Genomic DNA, 21,173 nt, shown 5'->3' with positions numbered 1-21,173 from the left:
GACGAGTCTGCAGTTCACACTGTTGGATCCTGATACGTTTGGGATCCAAAGGTTCCTCAGAAGTCACGAATGGGACATAAAACTTGTTGCTTATGGCTGTTTTATTAAATGTTGAAAGAATGGGGGACGAGAGAGCTGAGAGAAGAAAAGGACAAAAAGCAGTCATGGTCATCTTATACTGAGGCTAGAAATTACAAGAGTTTTAGTGATTCCAATGAAGAAATAAAATAACTGGATTCAAATGGCATGACCCCTGCTACTGAAAACTGAAGTTTCTAGAAAAATACAGAAGCAACTGTACTATGATTACTGGAAAATCTGCTGCACAATTACATGTATAGAACTGATTAGATACAAGCAAGTACAGGAAAGTTAAACTGCAAGGAGAGTAACTATTCGACACCCAACACCATATTTATGTCTCTAGCCCAGGCATGGGCAAACTACGGCCCGCAGGCCATATGCGGCCCGCAGAACTTGATGAAATTATATTAATAAACCTTGTTAACGTTTTTTCCCCGCAATTCTGGCGTTTTCCCAATAGATGACGCACTCTATATACATTGACCTTTGTTGAGGTGCAGCGTATTACTCCACATTTGCGCTTTACTCTTTGTTCGGCTCGACCTATTTGTGTGAACAGGCGTTCAGCGTCATGAACATCAACAAAGCCAGCCACAAATCCAAGTTAACTGACCAACACCTCAGATCCATCCTGAGAATCGCCACAACAAAACTAAATCCAGACTTTGATGCGCTGGCTAAAAAGGGAGACCAACAACTCTGTTCCCACTGAAATTAAAAATAAGTTTCTTCGTTGTGCTATGTAAAAAATGCATTTGAAAATATTTTTTTCAATAAGCCTTACATGTTATATGTCATTTCTGTTAAGTGATGGACATGAGTAGTGCGCAGGTGCACGTACGTTCTCAAAATAAAAAATGCGCTCCAGATCAAATAACGCGCTCCGCATACTGGCGCGTTGTCATTGTTCTGTCTTTGTGCTGGTCGTTGTTGAGTTTTGGCACAGGGGACAATTGAATAAGAAGGAGCAGGACAAGTAGACCTGCATCTCCTACCGTTTTTGAAATAAAGACTGGATAAATAAATCAGGAGGAGAGTGATGATGATAATATCTTGAAGGATAACAGAATTTTCAGTGCCTTAAAATAATAACTGTTACTATTAAAAAAAGCTATTTTATTCATTTAATTTTCAGTGTTTTAAAAGTCATTTCAATAAATAGCTAAATACCATGGGACTTCAAAGACAGATGTTTTGTTGTAAAGCATTTGTTCATTTTCAATTGAAATTAAAGCACATGTTTTCTCCATATCCCATGATATTTTATTTTCTCTTATGAGGTGTATTACCAAAACACTCCATCCATCTGCTCCTGGTCCGGCCCCACTGTCAAATTTTAGAACCCTTTGTGGCCCACAAGTCAAAAAGTTTGCCCACCCCTGCACTAGCCACAGCAGAAGCTATGAAACCAGAATGAAGGATGTGAACCTTGATCCTAAAGCAGGGCATAAAAGAAAGCAGGATTTGTGTCACTGTGGTTGTGCTGACCTGTACGGATGTGTTGTGAGTGTCATTGCTGTACATATAGTGTGTATAGCAAACCTGGGTGCTAATTATCAACTTCTGAAATAGTCTATGCAGGTTAATAGTTTTTCCAAAGGTAGCACTGGACAGCAAAGATTTTACTTCCTGAATACCTTTGGGTGTATATTATTGATTTTGGGCTGAAATCACCATGAAATTTTCCTATCACGCACCATTCAATTCATAATTTAATGAGAATTGATGCTAATGTTAAAGAAGACATTTTTGTTGGTCCACAAATCAAACTGGTCGTCAATGTCATCCAATTCGAAGAACTTCTAGTTGGATTGGAGAAAATTGTGTGGAAGGTATTCAAGGACATTGTTGAAAATTTTCTTAGCAAATACTTATCACCAAAGTGTGTGCGGCATACAATGTTTTAACCGTACAAAACCATGAATTGAAACAAGTCACCGAAGATTCATTTTCTGCATTTGAATTGAATTGAAAGATCTTTATTGTCATTATACATAGATACAATTAAACTCTGTTTGGCTTCCTCTCAGGCAATCAAACAAAGTGGTAGATAAAAACAAAACAGTGATAGAAAAACAGTATTAAATAAATAAGTAACAGAAAATAAGTTGCAGCAGCACCAGAATATCACAGTAATGCACAAAGTGCCATTAGTGCAAGTATTTGAGTCCTTGTGTGTGCTCACAGTTTCAGTCATTGTTCTGTGGGAGTGGTGTGTTGGAGCTCTGGGGTAGAAGCTGTTCCTCAGTCTATTTGTTCTGGCTTTTAGTGTCCTGAACCTTTTGTTGGACGGCAGCGGGTCAAACAGGGAGTGGCCGGGGTGTGCGGTGTCTTTGGTTATGCTGATTGCTTTCCTCCTGAGTCTGCTGGAATAGATGTTGTCCAGTCCTGGGAGTTCCATCCTCCATCCTGACAATTTGCATTTCCATTAAGACTTCTTCCCTGCAAATCTTGGCACTGTCAGTGACAAAATTGATGAAATGTTTCACCAGGACATTGTAATCATGGTGAATTGGTATCAGGGCAAATGGAATCCATCAATGCTGGCTGATTATTGTTGGAGACTAAAGCGAGAAGCCTCAGACACTGAGTACAAATGAAAATCATCAACAAAACGTATTTAGCTCAGTTAAACTATTCCAAAGCATCAGCACTGTTGTACAATTAAACGCATTATATTCAATAAAAGTTAATTTCTTGTTTCTCTAAATTCCTATGTGATACAAGAAGGCTGAGTTATATTGGTATTCACCTTCCATCTGTCTATCATAACCACAGAAAAATTCTGAAGAAGCAATATTTTTGAAAAAAATTGTCTAATATATTTTTTCTGAAGGTATTCGGTGTCTGTAAGCTTGTTTCATTTACAATGATCTATTTAACGCTTTTATTTATTTGTTTTGGAGGATATGTCAGCATAATTGGCCTTGAGCTGGAGGTTGTGAGCTGCTGCTGGGGAGGGAGAATCCAGATTTAGACCCAGCAAGAACAAAAGAAATGTGGTGAATAGTGAAGGTCAGGAATATCTGTGACTTGGAGGGGAATCTACAGGTGGTAGTGGTTGCTGAATTTTGCATCATAACTTTAAAACCTTTTTGTTGAATCGTATCCCCGAATGCTTGGCTTAAATAACTTCCAGCTCACTTTCTCCCCTGCAAGGAGATTAGAGAGTTGTTACAGATTGTAAAGCTGTCCTTTCAAAAATCAAACAAATAAAACTGGTAAAGCTAAAACTCCATAATAAACACAGATTCTGGAAATCCTTGGGCACAGGGAAAGGGAAAGGAATCGGATGTTTCAAATCAATAAAGATTTGTTAGAACTAAAAAATTTATTTTCATCCTTCAGCTAACTTTAACTGTCCAACCCTAAGCAGGCTGATCCACAACATCCCTGTGGAATTAAATAAAAACTACACAGCAACCTGTGTTGAATGTAATGACAATTTTTTATCATGAAGAATTCTCAAGAAGAAACAGATGCAACGTTATTTCTACAATCTATTCTTTTGCTCCCTGCAGTTTATGTGGAAGGATGGTGTGATGGTGCCTTGTTTGACCAGCGTGAGGTTAAATTTGTGGTTGGAGAAGGGGAAGATCACGATATTCCCATAGGAGTGGACAAAGCCTTAGAGAAAATGCAGAGAGGAGAGCATTGCATTCTTCATCTGAAGCCAAAGTAAGTGCACAGCGTACTAATTGGAAAATCATAGACATAAGGGTATACGGCTCAGAAACAGCCCCATCAAACCACTGTGTCCTACTTTAATCCATTGTGGTTCCTGTCATCGGGTCCAATGATGACAGGATATCTGTGCGGGCGAGTTTTTAAAGTGGAAAAGCCGTTGCATTGGGTGATTCTACTCTCTCAAACTCAGAAGTCTGAGTCCAGTGGTGTGAGTAGTCTTCCTTAGATGCAGTGGATGACCATGACATCTCCTGTGCCTTGTTGTGCCCTTCACTCTCCACGGGTGTTATAGAACCGCCTCCCTGGCCGATGGATCTCACTGCACACCTCACCTGCCCAGTCTGCATTATAGATAAAGATTAATCCATTATTTTCCTCATACCCCCATCATCTTCCACCAAATTGTACCACTTGCCCATACACCAGTGGCAGCGGACAGTGGCCAATGAACCAGCACATCTTTTGGATGTGGGAGGAAACCGGAGCACCTGGAGCAAGGGCTCCCAATCTGGGGTCCACAAACTCCTCGGTTAATGGTAGGGTATAAAAACTTCCGCTCTCGAGGAAATCCATGTGATCATGGAGCGAATGTGTAAGTTCTACGCAGACTGATCCCAAGGTCAGGATCGAACCCTGGTTTCTGGAGCTGTGGGGCAGAAAGACACAGCATAGTTCCATCTCTCTGTTGTCATGCCCCTTCGAAATGTCTTTGTCTTGATTTCCCATGAGGAAGCCAAAACCTTTGAAAACATCTGAAAACATGTCCCATTGATATGGCCTTTGTTAAAACCCTGCAATTGTAAGTGTAGCATTTATGAATCACCAACAAGAAGCAATGAATTTGTGCTGTCTTTACGACAGTTATTTAGTTTATAATATTTTCGCTTAGTAATTCATTCGATAGTATTTTCTAGTTAGAATTAGAAGTGTTTAAAGTATATTCATTGCATGTAAAATATATCGGCATGCGATGACGTCACATCCGGTTTCGCCGCGTCTTGTGGGAAAGTACCGGTTCGAAATTAGCGCGAGGGTAGGGGCTTACCACGAGGCTCACCTGAGCAGAAGCAGTTTTGCAGGCATGAGAAATCACAGTGAGAGCAACGCTGTAAGTTAATAGATAATCGATATGTTGAACTAAGATGTTAATGCCGATCCTGTTAGAAGTAACGACGGTAGATAATGTTTATGGCTTTCGTTAGTTAAAGAGTCGCGGATAGTTTGCATGGAAGTGTATTTAAAGTAGTCAATGGAGCAGGTAAACTCTCCCTGTATACTGCACCTTAGTGTAATGCAGTTATAGTCACCTTTGCAAGTATTTACACTTGAAATGTGATATTAAGGAAGGAACAAATACTGTATCAATCTTGTATTGTTTTATCAACAGTTTTCACCATATGTTAATGTGAAGAGTGAACAGTAAATGGTTAATCTTGCTGCGATCTGGTTCTTATTAACTGTGGTTTATCTCGACGTTAAATTCGGCGTTCGTGACACGCGAAGGAGAACGTTACAGAATTAATTTAGCACTTTCTCAACTGAGGGAGGGTGACTAGAGACCCCAACTTTCTGCTCCAAACGCATCTGAAAAAACACGTGGACCTGTTCCCCAACCTCATCCAAAGGCCAAGTCCACATGTGCACTGGACTGGAGTCAGTGCAGTGTCAATGTGGTCAAGTCTCTGAGCTCAGAGAGAAGAGCATGGTAAATGGGATGTACTGACAATGACAACAATACTCCATTATATTATGTTTTTTAATGCAAAGCGTCCTTGAACACTTCACAATTTTTAACTATCAAAAGAGAGAGGTATAAACACTAAAAGCTTAACTAAAGACAAACATGAGAAAATCTGCAGTTGCTGGAAATCCGAGCAACACACAGAAAATGCTGGAGGAACTCAGCAGGCCAGGCAGCATCAATGGAAAAGAGTACAAACAACATTTCAGGCCGAGACCCTTTATCAGCACTGGTGGGAAAAAAGATGAGGAGTCAGAGTAAGAAGGTGAGGGGAGGGGAGGAAGAAACAAAGATGATAAGTGAAGTAAAAGTTGGGAAGTCAATTAGTGAAAGAGGTATAGAGCTGGAGAAGGGGGAAGCTGAAAGGAGAGGACAAACGGCCAAGGAAGAAAGAAAAGGGGGAGGAACCCAGAAGCAGGTGATGAAAAAAGGTGAGGGAGGTAAAAAGGATGGGGAAGCATCATGCTATGAGCAGGTTCAGCAGAGACAGAGGAATTGAGAGAAGTGGATGGCATTTTCACAAGTAACAGGGTGGGAAGAGGAATAGTCCAGGTAGCTGTAAGGGTCAGTGGGTCCGTAATAGACATCAGTAGACAAGTTGGCTTCAGAGATGGAGACAGTCAGATCAAGGAAGGGAAGGGAGGTGTCGGAAATGGACCAGGTGAATTTGAGGGCAAGGTGACAGTTGGAGGCAAAGTCGACAAGTTCAGCACGGGTGCAGGAAGCCATTGTGTAGGAAGAGTGTGAGATGGTCACCAGTGTAGGCTTGGAGCGTAGACTGCTCCACGTAGCCGACAAACAGGCAGCCATAGCTGGGACCCATCTGGATGCCCTTGGCTACCCCTTTTGTCTGAAGGAAGTGGGAGGAGCTGAAGGAGAAGTTATTGAGAGTGAGAACAAGTTCTGCCAGATCAAACAGAGTGCTGGTGGAGGGGAACTGGTTGGGTCTGGTGTCCAGAAAGAAACCGAGAGCTTTGAGACCTTCCTGGTGGGGAATGGAAGTGTATAGGGGCTGGACATCCATAGTGCAAATAAAATTATCTGCACCAGGGAAGTTGAAGTCATTTTAAAAAGTGTGTGAAGTTATAAACCAGCCTATCCAGGTAGCCCCACTGTTTCTGCTTGTTCCTGCCCCACTGAACTCATATAAGCACAACTAGACTCTGTTTTATCCCGCCTGGTTCAGTCCCTTCCTAAATGCATCCCTGACACTTCACACACTCTTGATCTGGCCACCCCAGCAGGGGTAGATACCCCTGTCCTCACCAACCCCCCACCAGACTCCGCGTTCAGCACATAATTCTCCGTAACATCCACCATCATCAATGGGATCCCAACACCAAGCTCATCTTTCCTCCCCCACCCCCAACCTACTGGTTTCCGCAGTGATTCCCCACTGAACTCCCACCATTGCTCATTGCTCACTGATCTCCCTCCATTGCTCATTGCCCACTGATCCCCCTCCATTGCTCATTCCACACATATCTCCCTCCATTGTCCATTCCCCACTGATCTCCCTCCATTGCTCATTCCTCACTGATCTCCCTCCATTGCACATTCCCCACTGATCTCCCTCCATTGCTCATTACTCACTGATCCCCCTCCATTGCTAAATCCCCTCTGATCTCCCTCCATTGTCCATCCCTCACTGATCTTCCATTGTCCATTCCCCACTGATCTCCCTCCATTGTCCATTCCCCACTGATCTCACTCCAATGCTCATTCCCCACTGATCTCCCTCCATTGCTCATTCCCCACTGACCTCCCTCCATTGTCCATTCCCTACTGATCTCACTCCATTGTCCATTCCCCACTGATCTCCCTCCATTGCTCAGTCCCCACTGATCTGCCTCCATTGTCCATTCCCCACTGATCTCCCTGCATTGTCCATTCCCCACTGATCTCCCTCCATGGTCCATTCCCCACTGACATCCCTCCATTGTCCATTCCCCACTGATCTCCCACCATTGCTCATCCCCCACTGACCTCCCTCCAATGTCCATTCCCCACTGATCTCCCTCAATTGCTCATTCCCCACTGATCTCCCTCCATTGCCCATTCACCACAGATCTCCCTGCATTGTCCATTCCGCACTGATCTCCGTCCATTGATCATTCCCCACTGATCTCCCTCCATTTTCCATTCCCTACTGATCTCTCTCCATTGCTCAGTCCCCACTGATCTCCCTCTATTGTCCATTCCTTACTGATCTCCCTCCAATGTCCATTCCCCACTGACCTCCTTCCATTGCGCATCCCCCACTGACCTCCCTCCATTGTCCATTCCTCACTGATCTCCCTCCATTGCTTATTCCCCAGTGACCTCCTACCATTCTCCATTCCCCACTGACCTCCCTCCATTGTCCATTCCCCACTGATCTCCCTCCATTGCTCATTCCCCAGTGACCTCCTTCCATTCTCCATTCCCCACTGATCTCCCACCATTGCTCATTCCCCACTGATCTCCCTCCATTGTCCATTCCCCACTGATCTCCCTCCATTGCTCATTCCCCACTGATCTCCCTCCATTGTCCATTCCCCACTGATCTCCTGCCAATGCTCATTCCCCACTGACCTCCTTCCATTGCTCATTCCCCACTGATCTCCCTCCATTGTCCATTCCCCACTGATCTCCCTCCATTGTCCATTCCCCACTGATCTCCCTCCATTGCTCATTCCCCACTGATCTGCCTCCTTTGTCCATTCCCCACTGATCTCCCTGCATTATCCATTCCCCACTGATCTCCCTCCATGGTCCATTCCCCACAGACATCCCTCCATTGTCCATACCCCACTGATCTCCCTCCATTGCTCATCCCCCACTGACCTCCCTCCAATGTCCATTCCCCACTGATCTCCCTCAATTGCTCATTCCCCACTGATCTCCCTCCATTTCCCATTCACCACTGATCTCCCTGCATTGTCCATTCCACACTGATCTCCCTCCATTGCTCATTCCCCACTGATCTCCCTCCATTGTCCATTCCCCACAGAACTCCCTGCATTGTCCATTCCCTACTGATCTCCCTCCATTGCTCATTCCCCACTGATCTCCCTCCATTGTCCATTCCCCACTGATCTCCCTCCATTGTCCATTCCCCACTGATCTCCCTCCATTTCTCATTACCCACTGATCTCCCTGCATTGTCCATTCCCCACTGATCTCCCTCCAATGTCCATTCCCCACTGACCTCCTTCCATTGCTCATCCCCCACTGACCTCCTTCCATTGTCCATTCCCTACTGATCACCCTACATTGTCCATTCCCCACTGATCTCCCTCCATTGCTCATTCCCCACTGATTTCCCTCCATTGCTCATTCCCCACTGTCCTCCTTCCATTGTCCATTCCCCACTGATCTCCCTCCATTGTCCATCCCCCACTGATCCCCTTCCATTGTCCATTTCGCACTGATCTCCCTCCATTGTCCATTCCCCACTGATCTCCCTCCAATGCTCAGACCCCACTGATCTCCCTCTATTGTCCATTCCTTACTGATCTCCCTCCAGTCCATTCCCCACTGATCTCCCTCCATTGTCCATTCCCCACTGATCTCCCTCCATTGTCAATTCCCCACTGATCTCCCTCCATTGCCCATTCACCACTGATCTCCCTGCATTGTCCATTCCGCACTGATCTCCGTCCATTGATCATTCCCCACTGATCTCCCTCCATTTTCCATTCCCTACTGATCTCTCTCCATTGCTCAGTCCCCACTGATCTCCCTCTATTGTCCATTCCTTACTGATCTCCCTCCAATGTCCATTCCCCACTGACCTCCTTCCATTGCGCATCCCCCACTGACCTCCCTCCATTGTCCATTCCTCACTGATCTCCCTCCATTGCTTATTCCCCAGTGACCTCCTACCATTCTCCATTCCCCACTGACCTCCCACCATTGTCCATTCCCCACTGATCTCCCTCCATTGCTCATTCCCCAGTGACCTCCTTCCATTCTCCATTCCCCACTGATCTCCCACCATTGCTCATTCCCCACTGATCTCCCTCCATTGTCCATTCCCCACTGATCTCCCTCCATTGCTCATTCCCCACTGATCTCCCTCCATTGTCCATTCCCCACTGATCTCCTGCCAATGCTCATTCCCCACTGACCTCCTTCCATTGCTCATTCCCCACTGATCTCCCTCCATTGTCCATTCCCCACTGATCTCCCTCCATTGTCCATTCCCCACTGATCTCCCTCCATTGCTCATTCCCCACTGATCTGCCTCCTTTGTCCATTCCCCACTGATCTCCCTGCATTATCCATTCCCCACTGATCTCCCTCCATGGTCCATTCCCCACAGACATCCCTCCATTGTCCATACCCCACTGATCTCCCTCCATTGCTCATCCCCCACTGACCTCCCTCCAATGTCCATTCCCCACTGATCTCCCTCAATTGCTCATTCCCCACTGATCTCCCTCCATTTCCCATTCACCACTGATCTCCCTGCATTGTCCATTCCACACTGATCTCCCTCCATTGCTCATTCCCCACTGATCTCCCTCCATTGTCCATTCCCCACAGAACTCCCTGCATTGTCCATTCCCTACTGATCTCCCTCCATTGCTCATTCCCCACTGATCTCCCTCCATTGTCCATTCCCCACTGATCTCCCTCCATTGTCCATTCCCCACTGATCTCCCTCCATTTCTCATTACCCACTGATCTCCCTGCATTGTCCATTCCCCACTGATCTCCCTCCAATGTCCATTCCCCACTGACCTCCTTCCATTGCTCATCCCCCACTGACCTCCTTCCATTGTCCATTCCCTACTGATCACCCTACATTGTCCATTCCCCACTGATCTCCCTCCATTGCTCATTCCCCACTGATCTCCCTCCATTGCTCATTCCCCACTGTCCTCCTTCCATTGTCCATTCCCCACTGATCTCCCTCCATTGTCCATCCCCCACTGATCCCCTTCCATTGTCCATTTCGCACTGATCTCCCTCCATTGTCCATTCCCCACTGATCTCCCTCCAATGCTCAGACCCCACTGATCTCCCTCTATTGTCCATTCCTTACTGATCTCCCTCCAGTCCATTCCCCACTGATCTCCCTCCATTGTCCATTCCCCACTGATCTCCCTCCATTGTCAATTCCCCACTGATCTCCCTCCATTGCTCATTCCCAACTGATCTCCCTCCATTGCTCATTCCTCACTGATCTCCCTACATTGCTCATTCCCCACTGATCTCCCTCCATTGCTCATTACTCACTGATCTCCCTCAATTACTCAATCCCCTCTGATCTCCCTCCATTGTCCATCCCCCACTGATCCCCTTCCATTGTCCATTTCGCACTGATCTCCCTCCATTGTCCAAGCCCCACTGATCTCCCTCCAATGCTCAGACCCCACTGATCTCCCTCTATTGTCCATTCCCCACTGATCTCCCTCCATTGCTAATTCCCCACTGACCTCCTTCAATTGCTCATCCCCGACTGACTTCCCTCCATTGTCCATTCCACACTGATCTCCCTCCATTGCTCATTCCCCACTGATCTCCTGCCAATGCTCATTCCCCACTGACCTCCTTCCATTGCTCATTCCCCACTGATCTCCCTCCATTGTCCATTCCCCACTGATCTCCCTCCATTGTCCATTCCCCACTGATCTCCCTCCATTGCTCATTCCCCACTGATCTGCCTCCTTTGTCCATTCCCCACTGATCTCCCTGCATTATCCATTCCCCACTGATCTCCCTCCATGGTCCATTCCCCACAGACATCCCTCCATTGTCCATACCCCACTGATCTCCCTCCATTGCTCATCCCCCACTGACCTCCCTCCAATGTCCATTCCCCACTGATCTCCCTCAATTGCTCATTCCCCACTGATCTCCCTCCATTTCCCATTCACCACTGATCTCCCTGCATTGTCCATTCCACACTGATCTCCCTCCATTGCTCATTCCCCACTGATCTCCCTCCATTGTCCATTCCCCACAGAACTCCCTGCATTGTTCATTCCCTACTGATCTCCCTCCATTGCTCATTCCCCACTGATCTCCCTCCATTGTCCATTCCCCACTGATCTCCCTCCATTGTCCATTCCCCACTGATCTCCCTCCATTTCTCATTACCCACTGATCTCCCTGCATTGTCCATTCCCCACTGATCTCCCTCCAATGTCCATTCCCCACTGACCTCCTTCCATTGCTCATCCCCCACTGACCTCCTTCCATTGTCCATTCCCTACTGATCACCCTACATTGTCCATTCCCCACTGATCTCCCTCCATTGCTCATTCCCCACTGATCTCCCTCCATTGCTCATTCCCCACTGTCCTCCTTCCATTGTCCATTCCCCACTGATCTCCCTCCATTGTCCATCCCCCACTGATCCCCTTCCATTGTCCATTTCGCACTGATCTCCCTCCATTGTCCATTCCCCACTGATCTCCCTCCAATGCTCAGACCCCACTGATCTCCCTCTATTGTCCATTCCTTACTGATCTCCCTCCAGTCCATTCCCCACTGATCTCCCTCCATTGTCCATTCCCCACTGATCTCCCTCCATTGTCAATTCCCCACTGATCTCCCTCCATTGCTCATTCCCAACTGATCTCCCTCCATTGCTCATTCCTCACTGATCTCCCTACATTGCTCATTCCCCACTGATCTCCCTCCATTGCTCATTACTCACTGATCTCCCTCAATTACTCAATCCCCTCTGATCTCCCTCCATTGTCCATCCCCCACTGATCCCCTTCCATTGTCCATTTCGCACTGATCTCCCTCCATTGTCCAAGCCCCACTGATCTCCCTCCAATGCTCAGACCCCACTGATCTCCCTCTATTGTCCATTCCCCACTGATCTCCCTCCATTGCTAATTCCCCACTGACCTCCTTCAATTGCTCATCCCCGACTGACTTCCCTCCATTGTCCATTCCACACTGATCTCCCTCCATTGCTCTTTCCCCACTGACCTCCTTCCATTGTCCATTCCCTACTGATCTCCCTACATTGTGCATTCCCCACTGATCTCCCTACATTGTGCATTCCCCACTGATCTCCCTCCATTGCTCATTCCCCACTGATCTCCCTCCAATGCTCAGACCCCACTGATCTCCCTCTATTGTCCATTCCTTACTGATCTCCCTCCAGTCCATTCCCCACTGATCTCCCTCCATTGTCCATTCCCCACTGATCTTCCTCCATTGTCCATTCCCCACTGATCTCCCTCCTTTGCTCATTCTCCACTGATCTGCCTCCTTTGTCCATTCCCCACTGATCTCCCTGCATTGTCCATTCCCCACTGATCTCCCTCCATGGTCCATTCCCCACTGACATCCCTCCATTTTCCATTCCCCACTGATCTCCCTCCATTGCTCATCCCCCACTGACCTCCCTCCAATGTCCATTCCCCACTGATCTCCCTCAATTGCTCATTCCCCACTGATCTCCCTCCATTTCCCATTCACCACTGATCTCCCTGCATTGTCCATTCCACACTGATCTCCCTCCATTGCTCATTCCCCACTGATCTCCCTCCATTGTCCATTCCCCACTGATCTCCCTCCATTGTCCATTCCCCACTGATCTCCCTCCATTTCTCATTACCCACTGATCTCCCTGCATTGTCCATTCCCCACTGATCTCCCTCCAATGTCCATTCCCCACTGACCTCCTTCCATTGCTCATCCCCCACTGACCTCCTTCCATTGTCCATTCCCTACTGATCACCCTACATTGTCCATTCCCCACTGATCTCCCTCCATTGCTCATTCCCCACTGATCTCCCTCCATTGCTCATTCCCCACTGTCCTCCTTCCATTGTCCATTCCCCAATGATCTCCCTCCATTGCTCATTCCCCACTGACCTCCTTCCATTGTCCATTCCCCACTGATCTCCCTCCATTGCTCATTCCCCACTGATCTCCCTCCATTGCCCATTCACCACAAATCTCCCTGCATTGTCCATTCCCCACTGATCTCCCTCCATTGTCCATTCCCCACTGATCTCCTGCCATTGCTCAGCCCGAACTGATCTCCCTCCATTGTCCATTGCCCACTGATCAACCTCCATTGCTCATTCCCCACTAATCTCCCTCCATTGCTCAATCCCCATTGATCTCCCTACATTGTCAAGTCCCCACTGACCTCCTTCCATTGCTCATCCCCCACTGATCTCCCTCCATTGTCCATTCGCTGCTGATCTCCCTCCATTGCTCATACCCACCTGACCTTCCATTGTCCATTCCCTACTGATCTCCCTACATTGACCATTCCTCACTGATCTCCCTCCATTGCTCATTCCCCACTGATCTCCATCCATTGTCCATTCCCCACTGATCTCCCTGCATTGTCCATTCCACACTGATCTCCCTCCATTGCTCATTCCCCACTGATCTCCCTCCATTGTCCATTCCCCACTGACATCCCTCCATTGTCCATTCCCCAACAATCTCCCTCCATTGTCCATACCCCACTGATCTCCCTCCATTGCTCATTCCCCACTGACCTCCCTCCATTGTCCATTCCCTACTGATCTCCCTCCATTGCTCATTCCTCACTGATCTCCCTCCATTGCTCATTCCCCACCGATCTCCCTCCATTGCTCATTACACACTGATCCCCCTCCATTGCTCAATCCCCTCTGATCTCCCTCCATTGTCCATCCCGCACTGATCTTCCATTGTCCATTCCCCACTGATCTCCCTCCATTGTCCATTCCCCACTGATCTCCCTCCATTGCTAATTCCCCACTGACCTCCTTCAATTGCTCATCCCCGACTGACTTCCCTCCATTGTCCATTCCACACTGATCTCCCTCCATTGCTCTTTCCCCACTGACCTCCTTCCATTGTCCATTCCCTACTGATCTCCCTACATTGTGCATTCCCCACTGATCTCCCTCCATTGCTCATTCCCCACTGATCTCCCTCCATTGTTCCTTCCCCACTGTCCTCCTTCCATTGTCCATTCCCCACTGATCTCCCTCTATTGCTCATTCCCCACTGACGTCCTTCAATTGCTCATCCCCCACTGACTTCCCTCCATTGTCCATTCCTCACTGATCTCCCTCCATTGCTCATTACAACCTGACCTCCTTCCATTGTCCATTCCCTACTGATCTCCGTACATTGGCCATTCCTCACTGATCTCCCTCCATTGCTCATTCCCCACTGATCTCCCTCCATTGTCCATTCCCCACTGATCTCCCTGCATTGTCCATTCCACACTGATCTCCCTCCATTGCTCATTCCCCACTGATCTCCCTCCATTGTCCATTCCCAACTGACATCCCTCCATTGTCCATTCCCCACCGATCTCCCTGCATTGCTCAGTCCCCACTGATCTCCCTCTATTGTCCATTCCTTACTGATCTCCCTACATTGTCCATTCCCCACTGATCTCCTTCCATTGCTCACCCCCACTGATCTCCCTCCATTGTCCATTCCCCACTGATCTCCCTCAATTGTCCATTCCCCACTGATCTCCTTCCATTGCTCAGCCCGAACTGATCTCCCTCCATTGTTCATTCCTCACTGATCTCCTTCCATTGCTCATCACCCACTGATATCCCTCCATTGTCCATTCCCCACTGATCTCCCAACATTGTCCATTCCCCACTGACCTCCTTCCATTGCTCATCCCCCACTGATCTCCCTGCATTGTCCATTCCCTGCTGATCTCCCTCCATTGCTTATTCCCCACTGTTCTCCCTCCATTGTCCATTCCCCACTGACATCTCTCCATTGTCCATTCCCCACTGATCTCCCTCCATTGCCCATTCCCCACTGATCTCCCTCGATTCTTCATTCCCTACTGATCTCCCTCCATTCTGCATTCCCCACTGATCTCCTTCCATTCTCCATTCCCCACTGATCTCCCACCATTGCTCATTCCCCACTGATCTCCCTCCATTGTCCATTCCCCACTGATCTCCCTCCATTGCTCATTCCCCACTGATCTCCCTCCATTGTCCATTCCCCACTGATCTCCTGCCAATGCTCAGTCCCCACTGACCTCCTTCCATTGCTCATTCCCCACTGATCTCCCTCCATTGTCCATTCCCCACTGACATCCCTCCATTGCTCATTCCCCACTGATCTCCCTCCATTGTCCATTCCCCACTGACATCTCTCCATTGTCCATTCCCCACTGATCTCCCTCCATTGCCCATTCCCCACTGATCTCCCTCGATTCTTCATTCCCTACTGATCTCCCTCCATTCTGCATTCCCCACTGATCTCCTTCCATTCTCCATTCCCCACTGATCTCCCACCATTGCTCATTCCCCACTGATCTCCCTCCATTGTCCATTCCCCACTGATCTCCCTCCATTGCTCATTCCCCACTGATCTCCCTCCATTGTCCATTCCCCACTGATCTCCTGCCAATGCTCAGTCCCCACTGACCTCCTTCCATTGCTCATTCCCCACTGATATCCCTCCATTGTCCATTCCCCACTGATCTCCCAACATTGTCCATTCCCCACTGACCTCCTTCCATTGCTCATCCCCCACTGATCTCCCTGCATTGTCCATTCCCTGCTGATCTCCCTCCATTGCTTATTCCCCACTGTTCTCCCTCCATTCTCCATTCGTTACTGACTTCCATCCATTGTCCATTCCCCACTGACATCCCTCCATTGCTCATTCCCCACTGATCTCCCTCCATTGTCCATTCCCCACTGACATCTCTCCATTGTCCATTCCCCACTGATCTCCCTCCATTGCCCATTCCCCACTGATCTCCCTCGATTCTTCATTCCCTACTGATCTCCCTCCATTCTGCACTCCCCACTGATCTCCTTCCATTCTCCATTCCCCACTGATCTCCCACCATTGCTCATTCCCCACTGATCTCCCTCCATTGTCCATTCCCCACTGATCTCCCTCCATTGCTCATTCCCCACTGATCTCCCTCCATTGTCCATTCCCCACTGATCTCCTGCCAATGCTCAGTCCCCACTGACCTCCTTCCATTGCTCATTCCCCACTGATCTCCCTCCATTGTCCATTCCCCACTGATCTCCCTCCATTGTCCATTCCCCACTGATCTCCCTCCATTGCTCATTCCCCACTGATCTGCCTCCTTTGTCCATTCCCCACTGATCTCCCTGCATTATCCATTCCCCATTGATCTCCCTCCATGGTCAATTCCCCACAGACATCCCTCCATTGTCCATACCCCACTGATCTCCCTCCATTGCTCATCCCCCACTGACCTCCCTCCAATGTCCATTCCCCACTGATCTCCCTCAATTGCTTATTCCCCACTGATCTCCCTCCATTGCCCATTCACCACTGATCTCCCTGCATTGTCCATTCCGCACTGATCTCCCTCCATTGCTCATTCCCCACTGATCTCCCTGCATTATCCATTCCCCACTGATCTCCCTCCATTTCTCATTCCCAACTGATCTCGCTGCATTGTACATTCCCCACTGATCTCCCTCCAATGTCCATTCCCCACTGACCTCCTTCCATTGCGCATCCTCCACTGACCTCCCTCCATTGTCCATTCCCCACTGATCTCCCTCCATTGCTCATTCCCCAGTGATCTCCTTCCATTGTCCATTCCCCACTGATCACCCTCCATTTTCCATTCCCCACTGATCTCCCTCCATTACTCCTTCCCCACTGACCTCCCACCATTCTCCATTCCCTACCGATCTCCCTCCATTGTCCATTCTCCACTGATCTCCCTCCATTGTCCATTAGCTGCTGATCTCCCTCCATTGTCCATTCCCCACTGATCTCCTTCCATTGTCCGTTCCCCACTGATCTCCTTCCATTGCTCAGCCACCACTGATCTCCCTCCATTGTCCATTCCCCACTGACCTCCTTCCATTGCTCATTCCCCACTGATCTCACTGCATTGTCCATTCCCCACTGATCTCCATCCATTGCTGATCCCCCACTGACCTCCCTCCATTGTACATTCCCCACTGATCTCCCTCCATTGCTCATTCCCCACTGATCTGCCTCCTTTGTCCATTCCCCACTGATCTCCCTGCATTGTCCATTCCCCACTGATCTCCCTCCATGGTCCATTCCCCACTGACATCCGTCCATTTTCCATTCCCCACTGATCTCCCTCCATTGCTCATCCCCCACTGACCTCCCTCCAATGTCCACTCCCCACTGATCTCCCTCAATTGCTCATTCCCCACTGATCTCCCTCCATTTCCCATTCACCACTGATCTCCCTGCATTGTCCATTCCACACTGATCTCACTCCATTGCTCATTCCCCACTGATCTCCCTCCATTGTCCATTCCCCACAGAACTCCCTGCATTGTCCATTCCCTACTGATCTCCCTCCATTGCTCATTCCCCACTGATCTCCCTCCTTTGTCCATTCCCCACTGATCTCCCTCCATTTCTCATTACCCACTGATCTCCCTGCATTGTCCATTCCCCACTGATCTCCCTCCAATGTCCATTCCCCACTGACCTCCTTCCATTGCTCATCCCCCACTGACCTCCTTCCATTGTCCATTCCCTACTGATCACCCTACATTGTCCATTCCCCACTGATCTCCCTCCATTGCTCATTCCCCACTGATCTCCCTCCATTGCTCATTCCCCACTGTCCTCCTTCCATTGTCCATTCCCCACTGATCTCCCTCCATTGCTCATTCCCCACTGACCTCCTTCCATTGTCCATTCCCCACTGATCTCCCTCCATTGCTCATTCCCCACTGATCTTCCTCCATTGCCCATTCACCACTGATCTCCCTGCATTGTCCATTCCCCACTGATCTCCCTCCATTGCCCATTCACCACTGATCTCCCTGCATTGTCCATTCCCCACTGATCTCCCTCCATTGTCCATTCCCCACTGATCTCCTGCCATTGCTCAGCCCGAACTGATCTCCCTCCATTGTCCATTGCCCACTGATCAACCTCCATTGCTCATTCCCCACTAATCTCCCTCCATTGCTCAATCCCCATTGATCTCCCTACATTGTCCAGTCCCCACTGACCTCCTTCCATTGCTCATCCCCCACTGATCTCCCTCCATTGTCCATTCGCTGCTGATCTCCCTCCATTGCTCATACCCAACTGACCTTCCATTGTCCATTCCCTACTGATCTCCCTACATTGACCATTCCTCACTGATCTCCCTCCATTGCTCATTCCCCACTGATCTCCATCCATTGTCCATTCCCCACTGATCTCCCTGCATTGTCCATTCCACACTGATCTCCCTCCATTGCTCATTCCCCACTGATCTCCCTCCATTGTCCATTCCCCACTGACATCCCTCCATTGTCCATTCCCCAACAATCTCCCTCCATTGTTCATTCCCTACTGATCTCCCTCCATTGCTCATTCCTCACTGATCTCCCTCCATTGCTCATTCCCCACTGATCTCCCTCCATTGCTCATTACACACTGATCCCCCTCCATTGCTCAATCCCCTCTGATCTCCCTCCATTGTCCATCCCGCACTGATCTTCCATTGTCCATTCCCCACTGATCTCCCTCCATTGTCCATTCCCCACTGATCTCCCTCCATTGCTAATTCCCCACTGACCTCCTTCAATTGCTCATCCCCGACTGACTTCCCTCCATTGTCCATTCCACACTGATCTCCCTCCATTGCTCTTTCCCCACTGACCTCCTTCCATTGTCCATTCCCTACTGATCTCCCTACATTGTGCATTCCCCACTGATCTCCCTCCATTGCTCATTCCCCACTGATCTCCCTCCATTGTTCCTTCCCCACTGTCCTCCTTCCATTGTCCATTCCCCACTGATCTCCCTCTATTGCTCATTCCCCACTGACGTCCTTCAATTGCTCATCCCCCACTGACTTCCCTCCATTGTCCATTCCTCACTGATCTCCCTCCATTGCTCATTACAACCTGACCTCCTTCCATTGTCCATTCCCTACTGATCTCCGTACATTGGCCATTCCTCACTGATCTCCCTCCATTGCTTATTCCCCACTGTTCTCCCTCCATTCTCCATTCGTTACTGACTTCCATCCATTGTCCATTCCCCACTGACATCCCTCCATTGCTCATTCCCCACTGATCTCCCTCCATTGTCCATTCCCCACTGATCTCCCTCCATTGTCCATTCCCCACTGACCTCCCTCCATTGTCCATTCCCCACTGATCTCCCTCCATTGCCCATTCCCCACTGATCTCCTTCCATTCTTCATTCCCTACTGATCTCCCTCCATTCTGCAATCCCCACTGATCTCCTTCCATTGCTCAGCCCCCACTGATCTCCCTGCATTGTCCATTCCCCACTGATCTCCCTCCAATGTCCATTCCCCACTGACCTCCTTCCATTGCTCATCCCCCACTGACCTCCCTCCATTGTCCATTCCCCACTGATCTCCCTCCATTGCTCATTCCCCACTGATCTCACTCCATTGTCCATTCCCCACTGATCTCCCTCCATTGCTCATTACTCACTGATCCCCCTCCATTGCTCAATCCCTTCTGATCTCCCTCCATTGTCCATCCCCCACTGATCTTCCATTGTCCATTCCCCACTGATCTCCCTCCATTGTCCATTCCCCACTGATCTCCCTCCATTGCTAATTCCCCACTGACCTCCTTCAATTGCTCATCCCCGACTGACTTCCCTCCATTGTCCATTCCACACTGATCTCCCTCCATTGCTCATTCCCCACTGACCTCCTTCCATTGTCCATTCCCTACTGATCTCCCTACATTGTCCATTCCCCACTGATCTCCCTCCATTGCTCATTCCCCACTGATCTCCCTCCATAGTTCCTTCCCCACTGTCCTCCTTCCATTGTCCATTCCCCACTGATCTCCCTCCATTGCTCATTCCCCTCTGACGTCCTTCAATTACTCATCCCCCACTGACTTCCCTCCATTGTCCATTCCTCACTGATCTCCCTCCATTGCTCATTACAACCTGACCTCCTTCCATTGCCCATTCCCTACAGATCTCCCTACATTGACAATTCCTCACTGATCTCCCTCCATTGCTCATTCCCCAGTGATCTCCTTCCATTGTCCATTCCCCACTGATCACCCTCCATTTTCCATTCCCCACTGATCTCCCTCCATTACTCCTTCCCCACTGACCTCCCACCATTCTCCATTCCCTACCGATCTCCCTCCATTGTCCATTCTCCACTGATCTCCCTCCATTGTCCATTAGCTGCTGATCTCCCTCCATTGTCCATTCCCCACTGATCTCCTTCCATTGTCCGTTCCCCACTGATCTCCTTCCATTGCTCAGCCACCACTGATCTCCCTCCATTGTCCATTCCCCACTGACCTCCTTCCATTGCTCATTCCCCACTGATCTCACTGCATTGTCCATTCCCCACTGATCTCCATCCATTGCTGATCCCCCACTGACCTCCCTCCATTGTACATTCCCCACTGATCTCCCTCCATTGCTCATTCCCCACTGATCTGCCTCCTTTGTCCATTCCCCACTGATCTCCCTGCATTGTCCATTCCCCACTGATCTCCCTCCATGGTCCATTCCCCACTGACATCCGTCCATTTTCCATTCCCCACTGATCTCCCTCCATTGCTCATCCCCCACTGACCTCCCTCCAATGTCCACTCCCCACTGATCTCCCTCAATTGCTCATTCCCCACTGATCTCCCTCCATTTCCCATTCACCACTGATCTCCCTGCATTGTCCATTCCACACTGATCTCACTCCATTGCTCATTCCCCACTGATCTCCCTC

The 21,173-nt window shown here is 48.9% G+C and overlaps 1 protein-coding gene across 4 annotated transcripts in view; it reads left to right on the top strand.

Moving 5' to 3' along the window:
- LOC132395766 (peptidyl-prolyl cis-trans isomerase FKBP5-like) overlaps positions 1-21,173 on the top strand; it is a 291,454-nt gene that overhangs the window by 176,220 nt on the left and 94,061 nt on the right. For all 4 annotated transcript variants that reach the window (XM_059972767.1, XM_059972769.1, XM_059972770.1 and 1 more), the window contains one exon: positions 3,606-3,762. In XM_059972767.1, coding sequence (XP_059828750.1) covers positions 3,606-3,762 — 157 coding nt within the window. The remainder of the gene's footprint in view (positions 1-3,605; positions 3,763-21,173) is intronic.

The sequence above is a fragment of the Hypanus sabinus genome, chromosome 6 (genome assembly GCF_030144855.1).
Source record: "Hypanus sabinus isolate sHypSab1 chromosome 6, sHypSab1.hap1, whole genome shotgun sequence".
Taxonomy (NCBI): Eukaryota; Metazoa; Chordata; class Chondrichthyes; order Myliobatiformes; family Dasyatidae; genus Hypanus; species Hypanus sabinus.
This window is presented reverse-complemented; position numbering and strand designations above follow the sequence as displayed.